Below are 14140 nucleotides of genomic sequence, written 5' to 3' on the forward strand. Positions count from 1 at the left end.
ATATATGCCAGGGCCATAAGAGCCGCTGGGCAACTTAGCATTCAAAGCTCTGGTGTTATTTTTCTACATATTGTTAGATTGCTTCGGAACCAAAACGGAAGCTCCGATCTCCGAGCCTGGAGCCACCAGATTGACATAGGAAGAATGCGTCTTCATTTATAATCAGAAACTTTTTCGGAATAGTGATAAAACGACACGCTACTATTTTAACTACAAAGAGGTTGGCTGTGCCAAAATGTTTTTATTGTGGAACCTAACTGTGGATTATCTTATGATTTCAGATGCTGCCATCTGTCTCTTTAACTTAAAATGAGAAATCGGCAATGCACATTATGTTTTTTTCTTTCGTCTAAACGCAATGTAATTGTTATAAGGTCTCTTACACGATGTGGCGGAATTTTTTTCGGAGGAGGATACCTGCTTGCATTCGTGGCTTAATGTTGGAAAAACGTAGAAACGAACATCAGAGGATCATCACTTGGTCACCTGTAAGGATTGAAGACAAGCTTTCATGATCCATAGCCATTACGATACCTACACAACACATGATCACCCTTTCAACCAAACACCTAATCCATACATTGTCAACCCATAGCATAGCCCGCGAGCCAAATGTGGCCCTCTGATATGGCCCACGACCTCGAACTTAATTTCTACAAAAATAAACTGAATTATCGTTTACATTAGTATCTTTTGGTTTTTTTTATATGCTGGTGATTATACAATGAGGCCCTTCCACTTTAACTTCTATCATGGATTCGAACGGACGTATGAATAAAACTTAACCACCATCTAGCGTAGATAGGTCTTAAAATTACGTTTGTTTTGATTAAAAATTTTTCACTATACAATGTAATTTGTGAAAAACATTCGAAGTCTTAAAATTTTTTATTTTATTGCGGAACCGACAGTTTGTAGGGTACTAAATCACTCGAGTGGGCCGCGACATGTTCTTAAATCACTGAAATGGCCCGCATACTTCAAAAGGTTCAGCACCCCTGCACTAATCACTATCGTTTGTAGAAGTTTTAAATGTTTTTGTTCTATCTGCTAAGTTGAAGGACCCTTCCCCGTTCACTGAACTACCTGAGAAGTTACCCCTCTTAAGAGCCGAATAATTATGGGAAAAATTGGTCTGTCTCGTGAAATAAGGCATGATTCTACGACGAAGATTTCGGCAAATGGTGATGCGAAGATAAATCCAGGAAAGATCCTTCCCCACGCCCCCAAGAATCCGCTTCTGTCCCAAGGAAGGGTCCAGATCAACTTTTATAAAATTGTTATTCATTATTATAAATTTTTAGTTTAGACTAAATTGAATTCAATAAGTAAAAAGGATGTCACTCCTGGAAGGGAGTCTCAGAAGGGGGGGGGGGGGACGAGAAGATTATATGGTTCAAAAAGGGCCAGGGGCTAAAAAAAGTTTGAGAAACACTACTGTAAATAATCACATAGTACGAGTCTCAGGGGTATTTTAATTTAACGATTCATAGAGGGAGACACTTGCTTTACAGGGTTCCGGTACTTTCTTTGAAGAATTGTATGATAATTGGGCTGACCATATTTCTTCGAAAGAAATACGAAAAATTGGGATTACAAATACGGGGAAATACGGACATCACCAATTATCGCCAAAAATGGTGCCAACAAATTCAAAATTATCAATTATCGCTAAAATCACAGAAAAATTGCCAATGGCGAGAAATAAAGCACTACTGCACATTGAAATGAATTCCATAACATAAAACATTCATCATAACTAAGCTGACCATATTTGCTCGAAAAAAGGATGTGAATTTGATCTTCGAAATATAGGAATTCGCCAATTATCGCTAAAAATGATGCCAAAGGTAAGCAAAGTTGCCAACTCATCCTGAAATCACAGAAAAGTCACCAATCGAGAGAAATGAAGCGCCACTTTAAATTGCAGAGAATTAAAAAAATACATATATGACAAATATGTGAAATAAATATTCTTATTTGTAATCGTAATTATCGTAATGTAACTTCTGAGTTGGGAAGATAATTTCAATCGTTGACTTGAAGAATAAAAGTCTAGTTGACTTCGTTTAAAATACGTATATTTTTGCAAAAAGGTCGGGACAGCCAGAAAAGCAGAAAAACCGGCAAATATGGGACGTATGGTCACCTTAAACATGACGAATATGTGAGATCAATATTCTTATATATAGTTGTAATTATATATCATCTGATTTAATTCATGAGTTGGAAAATAATTTCAATAAAGAATAAAAATTCAAGTAGGTTTCCTTTAAAAACGGGAAAAACCGGACTGTCCCGGGAATACGGTAGTAATATAGTAGTATAGTATAGAACCGAGCACGTCCAGGCTCTGTCGCTTTTGCGATATAAGCTCATCCGGGAATACGGTACGTATGGTCATTAAAATGGTAATGTAGGACACCACTTGTGTCCCGTATTACGAGCATTCCTGTATTTTCGTTATTCCGATATTTTTATATATATTCGTCTTGTTTTTTCAACGATACTCATTTGAATTTGTCGTGAATATACTAACAACGTGTTCATAATACTCCACGTCCCTTAAAGTGATCACATCAGGACTCAGGGTTTCTGAAAACAATAACCGAATGGTAACTATAACCGAGAAAAGTCTCGTTTGCATGTGCAGTGCCCATACATCCCGTAGGGTCGAACGGGACAACTCTGTTATTCTTTCCCACATAATTGGTTGCAAATTGTTCAATCATTCCATTTTCCCTTTGAGATAAAATCCCACATTTTTGTTATTCACTCATTGTGAGGCGTTACAATTGAACTCAGGGCCGTCACTAGAAATGTATTTCGGAGAGAACCAACTGATGGTTTCGGGGAAGAGGTTGAACCAAAGTGGCAGAACAAGAATAGCCATGTTATTCCATAAAACTCAGCCAGTTTCTAACATTTCGAGAAGGGGCGGCAAAATTTGTATTACCTTCAATAAATTCGCTCTGCACAGACATTTAAGGGCTAAGTCAGTGAGTGATTAAGATAGCGACCTAGAGAGTTTGCAAGCACATGACTGTGTAACAGAGTGATTTAGTGCGTGAGCAAGCATGTGACTGATCAAAAGCAATGACCTACAGAGCAAGAAACCTGGTCAGTGATTAGCCTAGAGCGTGTGCAAGCTTGTGAATGACCAAAACAGTGATCTAGAGAGTGTGAAAGCATGTCAACGACCAAAAGCGTGATCTAGAGCGTGTGCAAGCATGTGAGAGACCAAAATAATCTGCAATAATGTGAACGACTAATAGAGTGACTTAAAGAGTGTGTGAGAATGGGCGTGACCAAAAGGGTACGAAGGTTTTAACAACTGGATGTTGCGAAGATATATTTTGGAAAGAGAGAAAATTCAACTGCCCCTGCGGGGAATCGAACCCACGTCCTTTCACTTTCCGGGTGAACGCACTAGACTACAGAGGCACCGAGTTTCTCAATCTTTCCTTGGAGCTCGTGTACACTGAAAGGGACCGTACATGGACGGCCGGACCAGACTCAGGCCAAGCTCACAACTGCTGACGCTGCCACCAGATGGCGACTTACACAAGGATGACGTCACTCTCCACTATCATACGAAGGCTTTAACAACTGGATGTTGCGAAGATATATTTTGGAAAGAGAGAAAATTCAACTGCCCCTGCGGGGAATCGAATAAGTGAAAGGACGTGGGTTCGATTCCCCGCAGGGGCAGTTGAATTTTCTCTCTTTCCAAAATATATCTTCGCAACTTAAAACCTTCGTATGATAGCGGAGAGTGACGTCATCCTTGTGTACCAAAAGAGTAACCCAGAAGCACAAATGTACTTGCAGGAGTGGAGGGGTGCACAGTGGGTTATAAATCCCTCAAATTCGCACAGGGTGGCGAATTCGAGGAAAGAGTAGTCAAGCAAATTAGACTAGAATGGGAGAAGGGCGGTAAAACTATAAATGCGTCTCTATCAGATGCTATTTTAACCACGACCCATCTTACTCCAAGATAATATGAAAAAGACTCTGAAAAAGATCTCTGGAAAAACTAAAACCACAACATTCATTTTGAGAGTACAATTGTTTGCTCACCAACAGCTAATGCCGTATGCTGAAGTGGGAGGGGGGGGGGGCTTACATCTTCTATAAAGAAATTAAGAAAATAGGATGCAAATAACACTCAATGTTGATTGCTATTGCGAAATAACCTCTGGCAAAAAAAACAACGCTCCCGAAAGACAAAAAAACCCTTCCGAGGGTAGAGAAAGAAAAACTCTCGCCCTGCTCCAGGCAAAATAATAAAACTAACCAAACTGTGTAAACGACTCATTAAAAGCGAGGGGAGATGGATAGGTATTTTTTTTTCTTTTCTTTTTTTTAGCGGTTCTGGTTGGGAAAAATTATTGTGGTGGTGGCGGGGCGGTATTGTGTTAGTATAGTGACGCCATGTGTTGAGAAATTGGGAAAAGTGACGTTACCGAGGATGTGCGCACGAGCGTCCTCCTTCCTGAGTTTTCGAATCTGGTAACCCTAGCCTTCACTATAGGAAGACAAGGAGATAGAAGACAAAAAACTACGTCATTCATTGCTCCATGATACGAAGGTGGCTGTGAAAGCAGCTCCACACGTGCATGAATCACAGCGAATACTACATACTAATTACGACATTAAGTGCGGAAATGTTTGTCAACGGAAGGGGGGGGGGGAGACAACATCTTCTACCCTCCTACGTAGTCTTAATTTACGGGTCCAAGTGTACCGAATTTAATTTTTCTTAATAAAATACGGTCATCAGATCATTTGAATATTTATTTCGGGAAATACATTTTTGTTTAATATGATTTGTTGCAGCCTTTTATTTCCAAGCACTTCAGCAATTTTAGCAATAATTATCGAATTGCATTTTAAGCAATAAATTGCAAATTTTGGCAAAAAATAGTGATATTCCGTATTTAGGATCGCAATGTATGATGAACCTAAGTGTGAAGGTGTAATTTTATTTGAACTAGTATGGATATTACTAATATCAATTACAACGGGTTAATAATTCTATCAAGTCTGCCTGCGGATTACCTATGCCATCATCGCGGACCACTTCTGGTCCGCAGACCATAGGTTGAGAAACGCTGATGTAGCAAACCAGCATAGGCGGAGATAGACTTCATAGACTGGGGGGGGGGGGAACAGGATGATGATGATGTCAATTCATACATTTGCATATATAGTCGAGTCCCGTTATAACGAACTCAAAGAGACCGGAGAAATCACTTCGTTATAACGAAATTTCGTTGTAAAGGAATTCCAGGTTTTTGTATTGTTCCTATGTATACTTATCTGGGGGATTAGAAAAGTGTTTTTTTCTAATCCCCCAGATAAGTATACATAGGAACTATACAAAAACCTGGAATAAATCGTTAAAACGAGATTTTTCGCTGTAACGATATTCGATAAACCGATATTCGACTGTACATTAGACCAGTTGTCTCAGTCATTGACGCTGGGAAAGGAGCATAAAAGATTTTCCTTCAAAGATTTACTCCTACAGACGGCGCCTCTAGCTAAATTTCAGACAATTACAGCCATTGTATTCAATATAATTAGTCGTTGTTGTGTTCCACGAGTTCTTATTTACACCGATTTTCTGGTAAATTTATATTATAAAAAAAAATACAGCATAATTATGTTATTTGTATAAATATTGATCCCACTTATAACGTTTTAAAAAAATGTCGTGGAAAAAACGTTGTGAGCGGAGAGAAACGCTTTAAACGGGAATTCTCAATGAATAATAGTAACAGCTGCGACTATGAAAATAAGTCATACCCAGCGGGACAATGTTGTAAGTGGGAACGTTATACGGGATTCGCTGTATACGATCCCTAGGTTTCTAGGCTAGAAAGCTCGATCAGCTTTCTCCTTCAAGAAGCCATGCAGACAGGGTGAAACTCAAGCCCGTTTCAGCTGAAATAACTCGCGAACCGTCGGTTATAGAGAAACATACTTTTAATTAGAAAAAATATCCAAATAATGTGTCCATTTTAGATATGCTGCTTCTTTTACTAGGAGTCGTATATGTACCGATATACAAGACTCTCTCTCTCTGTCTCCTGTTCCTTCTCTTCTAGCTTGAAAGTTGTTGCCCCGTCTTCTCTCTGAACCCAAAAATAAATCCATGTTTCCCTAAAGTGCAATATTATCTGAGATATTTGAATTTAAAAAATCTCTGAAAATGAGGGAAATAACAGCATATAATAGAGGAACGAGCTTGATCTTTGCTGTTCATATGACGTTCTTTTCCTCATTTTCAGCGATTTTGGAATTCAAATATTTCAACGAATATTGCATTTAAATAAATATATATATATTTTGTTGGGCTCTCAGGAGAGATAGGCAACAACTTTCTAAGCAGAAGTTAGAGAACGAGGGGATTGTATAAAGAAATGAGTTTTTTATCTCGGTACATATACGGCTCCTAGTAAAAGAAATGATGTAACTATAAAATGGACGCCATTTGGATAATATTATAATTAAAAGTATATTTCTATAACCGACGGTATACGAGTTAGGTCGGCATTACACTATAAAAGTTTTATGAAAGTTCTTTTATAAAACTTGAAAAATGCAACCAATGAGCGTATCGGCTACATCCGAGAGAATGTAACTAATGGGCTCATTGGTTGTTTTTCTTTAAGTTTTGTAAAATATATTTTATCGAACTTTTATAGTGTAATTCTGTCCTTATTTGAGCTGAAACGGACTAAAGTTTTCACCCTGTGGATAGAGCTGCAAATTTCTTTTTGCATCAGGCCACAAAGTGCCTAGGCCTCGCTTTCACGAGTATCATTCTAGGGTTAATAACAAGAATGATATGCGAATTACATTTAGAAATTTTCTGTGTGAAGTTATATGTACCAACAACTCACCTCCGTCTTTTTAAAGAATCGTAATCTTCAGTCTTTTTGAAATGTAATTTACTTCTGGATAAGTTCAAGTCCAACAATAGAGATATTTCATCAGGTTCGTCAAAGAATTTATACTTCTCATTGGCTTTGTTGAACTCGGCAACTGAAATGTCTGAGAAACGAACGTATTTGATGAGTTCTTTCAAATGCAAGTTCTTTCTGCCGTCCGTGTCCCGATATTCGGTGTATGCCCAACGTCCTAAAACTTCCAGTACGTCAGCTTCACAATTGACGTCGAGGAAATCCATTTTCATTATATCTTCCATTGTTGACTTGGAAAAAGATGGGAAATCATCCGATTGAAAGATTAACGAAAAGTTACGCGAGATATAATTTGTGGTTTTTCTTTTCAAATTTATCATCTCGAGGAAATCGGCTTCTTCGTGGATTCCGATGACATTTTGTGACGTTAAACTGACGTTAGACACGAGAAATTTCTCACATTCTTTGAACAAGTGATCAAGCATGTATTTTTTCGAAGCATAGCCTATTTCAAATGCATCTATTGAACTATGGATGTCGATTGTGTCGCTGTACAGATATCTGCGTGAAAAAAAAAAAAAATTCATCAGGTTTTTATAATAATTAACAACTTTATCAAAACTGATAAATCACTCTATAATTGGGTGACCCTACACATCCCGTATTTTTCACACATTATTCGGAAGTTCCGTCGTTTTAATTCGCAGGGCCTAAATTAGGGAGGAGCAGCCGGGTCTAGTCACGGCCGACTCAACACAAAGCCAACGAAGCTAGAGATCACGTGACTTTATCCGTCCGACCTAGGAAATACATGACTCTCACATCCTAGAGCTTGGCTCCTAGACTGGAACCTCTGGGAGGCCCCCAGACCAGACTTTTCACGGGCCCCTTCATAGTAAATTTATAGCGTGAGAAACAAAAAATGATGAGAATCATCCCTTGCCTCAGGGCTGAAGCTGGAATGTACTCGACCAGCCTTCCAATACCTTCCAGCCTCCAACGTTTGACGATCATTGCCAATGGTGGACCGGCCACACTACTTGCCCATCGAATGTATTGGGCCAGTCTTGACACGAGTGGGGCCATGGCTTAAGTCAACTAGAATTCTCAATCTTCAATGAAATTGTTAGATATAGAGAATTTGGGTAACTTTTATTGGTGAATACATACAGTAAAACCTCGATAAGTCGTCACCTCAAGTTATCGAAAAATTATGACGGCTTAAGAGAAGTTCCGTCAGTTTTAATGTACAATGCTATGAAAATCGTATAAATTTAAAGTAATATGACATTTATTAAAGTATGAATCAAAATAACTTGCTGTACTTGTATGAATCAAATAACTTGCTTTCTATGATTATTTATTATCCGTGCCCGTTTCACTTTGACTTTAACTTGATTAATTTGATTCTTCGATTTACATAATTTTTGATTTCCTTGCACTATATGTAATCTTTGACATATCAATAAATTTTGGTTTTTCCGAAGATGCCCTGGTCCCCCCCCCCCCCCCTGAGGGAGGGGGGCGAAGTGCTTACGTTGCTTCTTGCGACAGAGCCTGGGTGTCTTGCAGTTTCTCCAGTAGAGCCCATGCAGAAATGAGATCTAGCTTGAACAGTCCCCAAAAACCTTTGTCGGCAAATGAACTTCCCCAACATAACTTTCGTTACTTAAACTGTTACGTTTGGGTAAATAGAATTTTATGGTGACTTTTAAGCACATGGCAATGCTGTTAACACAAGCTCTTTTTTTAATGGGAGCCATAAAAATAGTCTGTTCCTCTTTCTCAAATTTTTTCATAGTGACGACTTAACCGAAATTAGCGACGAGTAAACGAGGGTTTAATAACATTGTGGTCTATGAGAGCTGGAAGGGTCTGAAGAAAGATGACTTAACCGGAGTGACGACTTAACGAGGTTTTACTGTACTTAACTCTCAATGAAATTTACAACATATTGAGCCTTTGCAGTAAGTTTTTGATCTGTTTAGCGGCAATTTTTATAACAATGCATGACAAAATTAGTAGAAAGTCATGATGGAATAGCAAATAGACATATTTTAAACACCCCCAACGTTTGTGAAATATATAATGAGACAATGATGAGTATTTTCTACGGATGAGAAACATTGCTATTTGTAGTTGACATGATGTATTTCATTGTTGTTGTTCGGGTTTTCGCATTAAAAATGTCTGAGGTGAAAAGTACAAATACATATTATGGATAGGCCTATCGTTTTTCACTTTTATAGTGCAGAATGTCAAGGCTTGAAGGCAAAGAGCGATGTCTGCAGTTATATTTTATGGGCAGCTGAAATAATATTTTTTTTTCGTAGACACTTGTCGTAAAATGAAGATAAAATTTTTGCATACCTTCACGATTCATATTTTGAAAGGACTAGAATTGTTGAAGCCAACAATAAGTTTAAATACCAATATGCAAGCAGGGATTACTAGACGTTCGTATTCGGTCGGGACAGTCCGTATGTTGAAGATAGGTGCCAATTGGCGATGAAAAGATGGACGTAGTGTACTTTTTTTTCCTGGTGTTGAAAATCTGGTAACTCTAGGTTTACCAAAGATGAGTAATCAGACAAGGATAAAGAAAAGTCGGATATCACGTTTTATACCTCACATGGTAACTAACGTCAAGTTGACATTTTTATGATGTATTTGAAGAATTTCATTACATCTTATGTAAATCGTTGTAACTTACAGAGGAAAAAAGAAATTTTTACATCACTGTAAACACTAAAATTTGGAAACAACCTGATCTTTATACAGCGTGTCCAGAAAATTATTATCCAGGCTTTTATCTTTTTTGTTCTCAACCCTTGATCGTACACAAAAACTTCCAGTTGCAAAAATGGATGTTTTTGGATCTGTATGTGTAATTTTTTGATGTACTACCACTTCAAAAAAAAAGTTTTAAATAAAATAAATATTCGTGTTATGATACTTTTACATAAACAAATTAATTTTTAAAAATTGGGGTAGGCTGTGCCATAGGCAAGGCCGCAATTTTCGACGTGAATACGTTTCTTGAGCCTTGAATCGCATTGTAGGTACAGACATAATGAAATTATGTCTAATTATGTCATTATCATTGACTTTATCTTTGGTATAGCTAACAAACGATACCAATTTCACCTATTTTCGTTGTGATCTGCTCAAGATAGTGGAAACAATCTGCTACATATCAGTGCAACGGGCCTGGTGCCCAGACAGAAAGAGGTATTAAAATCAAAGTGTGATATCATTGTATTTGTCTTTGCAATGTGCATTTGATGATACCATTGCTTTTGACTTGCGTTGCGTACTTTTCGAAATGTAGCGTAAAACAATGTTACGAATCAGGGCAGCTGACCTGGTGCTCAGACGGGAAGAGATATATTAAAACCGGAGTGAGAGATTATATATATAAGTATATATATTATATATTGGATTTGTCTCTGCAATGTGCATCTTACGATATCATTGCTTTTGACTTGCACTGAGTACTTCCTCAGATATGGACGTTTAAAGAATTTTTTCACACAGCTTTTTGCGAGTGCTGCCAGCATCGTCAGATGATTTAAAAGATGTCTTCACGCCAAAAAAAGAATATTTTATTTTTTTCTACACTGGTGAAAGAAATTAAAAGAATTTTCATATTTTATCGAATTTCATGAAAAGAACTGAACTGAATGTAAAACCACTGCTTCTAGACAAAAATGCGAATCTTGTACGTCAAATATGTAAGCGTACACGTGTGTGTAGGCGGAGCCAGTAGAGAAACAGGCTTTATAAGCGCGCGTAAGTTAAGACGCATTTCGTTCGCTAGCACACCTCAGCGAATTTCTTGGTGTTATTTTGCAGCAATCGGTTAATTTCAAATTGTAACAGTAAAAATGAGTAACCACCAACGTTTAGATGATGGAATGAGGTGGCGAATTGTGGGGAGGCTAGAAGCAGGCCAATCTCAAGTCCAGATTTGTAGAGAGTTCAATTTAACGCCCAGTGTCGTGTGTAACTTATGGAAACAGTTCCAGGATACCGGATCCATCGAGAGAAAGCCTGGGCAAGGTCGCCCAAGAGCTACGACGGCCAGAGAAGATCGCCATTTGTCGATTATAGCGAGGCGTAACAGGAGTGCTACAGCTTCTCAGCTCTCTCGTAACTTGTATGCAGCCACAGGAACCCGTGTATCAAGGGTGACTGTTTCCAAAAGACTTCATGAGAGAGGGTTGTTTGCAAGAACACCTGCTGTTTGCGTCCCGCTCACTTCTACGGACAGGAGAATCCGTTTATCATGGTGCAGAGAGCATAGAGATTGGAGTATGGATCAATGAGCGACCGTTCTCTTCACTGATGAGTCCCGGTTCAGCCTAAGCATCGATTCTCGCCGTACGTTCATATGGAGAGAACCAGGGACCCACTACCTACCCTCCGATGTCCGCGAAATCGACCATTATAGCGGAGGAGGTTTAATGGTCTGGGCAGGCATCATGTTGGATGACCGCACACCTCTCCATGTCTTTGAAAGAGGCACTGTGACTGGTGTGAGGTATAGGGATCAGGTCTTGGAGCCCTATGTTCGCCTTTTCAGGGGTGCAGTTGGCCCTGAGTTCATTTTAATGGACGATAACGCGAGGCCACATACAGCTCTTCTGCTCGACGATTTTCTAGAGAGAGAGGATATTCGCCGGATGGATTGGCCAGCCAGATCTCCAGACCTTAACCCTATAGAGCATGTCTGGGACGCTTTGGGGAGGGCAATTGCAACTCGCAACCCCCCTCCGGGAACCATCCAGGGAATGAAAACCGCGTTGCTGAACGAGTGGGACCAATTGCCACAGGAAATGATAAACTGCCTTATTTCAAGTATGAAATCACGCTGCGAGACCTGTATATCTGTAAGAGGGGACCATACCCCCCTATTAACCCATCTATTAACCCATTTTTTTGTTTATTCTGCAACCGCTGTTTCATACCTTCCGACTCCAACGAGTGTTACGCACGATCATGCGTGTGTATTACAATTATATTAAATGGTTATTTGTTTTGTATTGTATCAATGTATGTACATATCAAATTTCATTAAAATCGGTACAGTAGTTCTAGAGATAATCGACCAAGTCTGCAAATTCTCTTAATTTCTTACACCAGTGTATATCGCCCCCTATTGTCATTTTAAAAAAAAGTTTATCCTCGTAGTAATGTGACAAAGAAAACAAGTTTCATCACCGTACGACAAAAATTAAGTGAGATATTTAATTTTAAAGTTTGCGTTTTTTTCGATGGTGGGTTTTTTGCATATGTGTTTGGGAGTTACCTTTTTAGTTGCAAATGAGGGTTCGGTGTAAAAAATATAAATTGGAATCATTAGAGGTTGATTTTTTTCCTTCTTTAATGTCACTCAGAATTACTCGTTTCTCAATATATTAACATCAGAAACCTGCTTTGGAACGGATATCTCATTATTTGGTCTGATACGAATGTAACAAACTCGCTGTGCAATTATTGAATTGGTGACTCCCGAGTCGCCTTTCAAACTTTCAAATTCAATATCTCGATCAACATTAGTCGTGCGCAATTAAACTTGTTTTGTTTTACATATTTTGGAAAGGACAAACTTTTTCTAGGTATGGTTACGGTAAGAGGCTATGGAGAAAACGTATAAAGTTTTTTTTTCTAAAATTTTTTTTTATTTGCTTACGTAAGAAGTGTATAATATGTATATTTGTCGCATTTAAATAATTTTTTGTTGATGACGAATGGTTGAGAAGAGAAAGCTTAAATATGAACTTTCTGGATACTGTATAACGTCTTAGGCAAATATTGTCAATTGGTCAATCAACTTGGGTCAAATCGTAATAATATCAGTTCCATCTTTGCGAGTCCTGAATGTCGGTCAGTATGGTCAATCAACCCTGTTGGGAGTTTCAACATCTTCGCTAAGACCAAACAGAGATCCGATAGAACGATCAGTGAAGGAAAAGTTAAAAATTAGTCATTTTCTTCTAGCTCTGTTTTAACTAATTGCATATCGTCAGTTTGAATTTTTATTATAAAATTAACTGATCTAGGATGTCAAAATTACAATAGTTTGAAATGTAATGCGCACTAAAATTTACTTACTTAAGTAATGTGTCGAAACTCGATTCAGTGACATCCGGTACACAAATCTCGTTGTTCTCGGGAATTTCACCATAAAACATGGTTCGGAAGACTTGGCTACCAGCACCGAGTACGAACTTGTGGCAAGGAAATTTTTTAGAAGAACGACCAATGACGAATGAGACGTCACTCATACATTCATTTTTCAAGAAATTTTCAGTTCGAGACAACACACGGCAACACTTTGCTTCATTTCCGCGATCATCCATCGTCCATGTATACTAAAAAAAAAAAGTTTAAAATGAATAATAACACACACTTTTCCAAGTGTTGGAGGCATCCATTGATATCAAAGGTAATTTTATGCACAGAGAAAGAAACAAATAATTCATAACAAAATCGATAGAAAGATCTCTAAGCTAATGAAAACTAAATAATCTAAATCTTTGTTACTATGTTTCCGTAGCTCTAGATTTTTTTTACGTCAAGTTCTAAAAAGTCGTTGATGCAAAACATTAAGAAACCAGTGTCAAAAGAATCAATTTTTCTTTTTACACATAATCTTGCGTATTTCATACTGTTCGTGATAGTGGAACGGATTAAAATGAAGACTAACGTCTTAATATTCAAAAACGCCAGTAATTTCATATAATCGCTTGTGTTATTTTAGGTCATAACTTGGGTGGTTACGCCACTTTTAGTTTTATTTGTTATGTGAAAGTACTGAGGTTAAGGTTGCGTATATATGTATATATAATGTATTTAATATTTTTTAGGCATCACTGGGCAAATAACGTCAACTAAAGCCTCGTTTACATGGGAAATAAAATATCCCGGGAAGTTTACGGTAACAGGAATTTTCACCACAACCCGTTTACATGGCCTTTAGTTTTTTTATGCCGGTCTCTCCCCCCCCCCCCATTTTTCCGGAAGTCGTCACTGGTCATGTGGGTTGAACGGAAGTCGTTGGCTCAAGATGGCTGACAAAGAAGCTAACAGTAGTTTTCGCAGCACAAAGGATTATGGGGGAGTCGTCACAATAGTGGTCGACTGAAGTTAGTTTTCTGTGGTTCCCAACTTCAAGGCGCAAATGCGAGCCGATCTCCCCGTTA

At 38.3% G+C, this 14140-nt stretch overlaps 1 protein-coding gene across 1 annotated transcript in view; it reads right to left on the minus strand.

Annotated features, from left to right (window-relative positions):
* LOC149065428 (BTB/POZ domain-containing protein 6-like) overlaps positions 1-14140 on the minus strand; it is a 29759-nt gene that overhangs the window by 12339 nt on the left and 3280 nt on the right. Inside the window, exons 2-3 of the mRNA XM_089253744.1 lie at positions 13050-13309; positions 6912-7493 (exon numbers count right to left, since the gene is read on the minus strand). Coding sequence (XP_089109870.1) covers positions 6912-7493; positions 13050-13297 — 830 coding nt within the window. The 5' untranslated portion in view covers positions 13298-13309. The remainder of the gene's footprint in view (positions 1-6911; positions 7494-13049; positions 13310-14140) is intronic.

This window comes from Pholcus phalangioides, unplaced genomic scaffold (genome assembly GCF_987345545.1).
Source record: "Pholcus phalangioides strain wild (caught in Gottingen) unplaced genomic scaffold, Ppha-v1.0 ptg000039l_1, whole genome shotgun sequence".
In the NCBI taxonomy this organism is placed as follows: Eukaryota; Metazoa; Arthropoda; class Arachnida; order Araneae; family Pholcidae; genus Pholcus; species Pholcus phalangioides.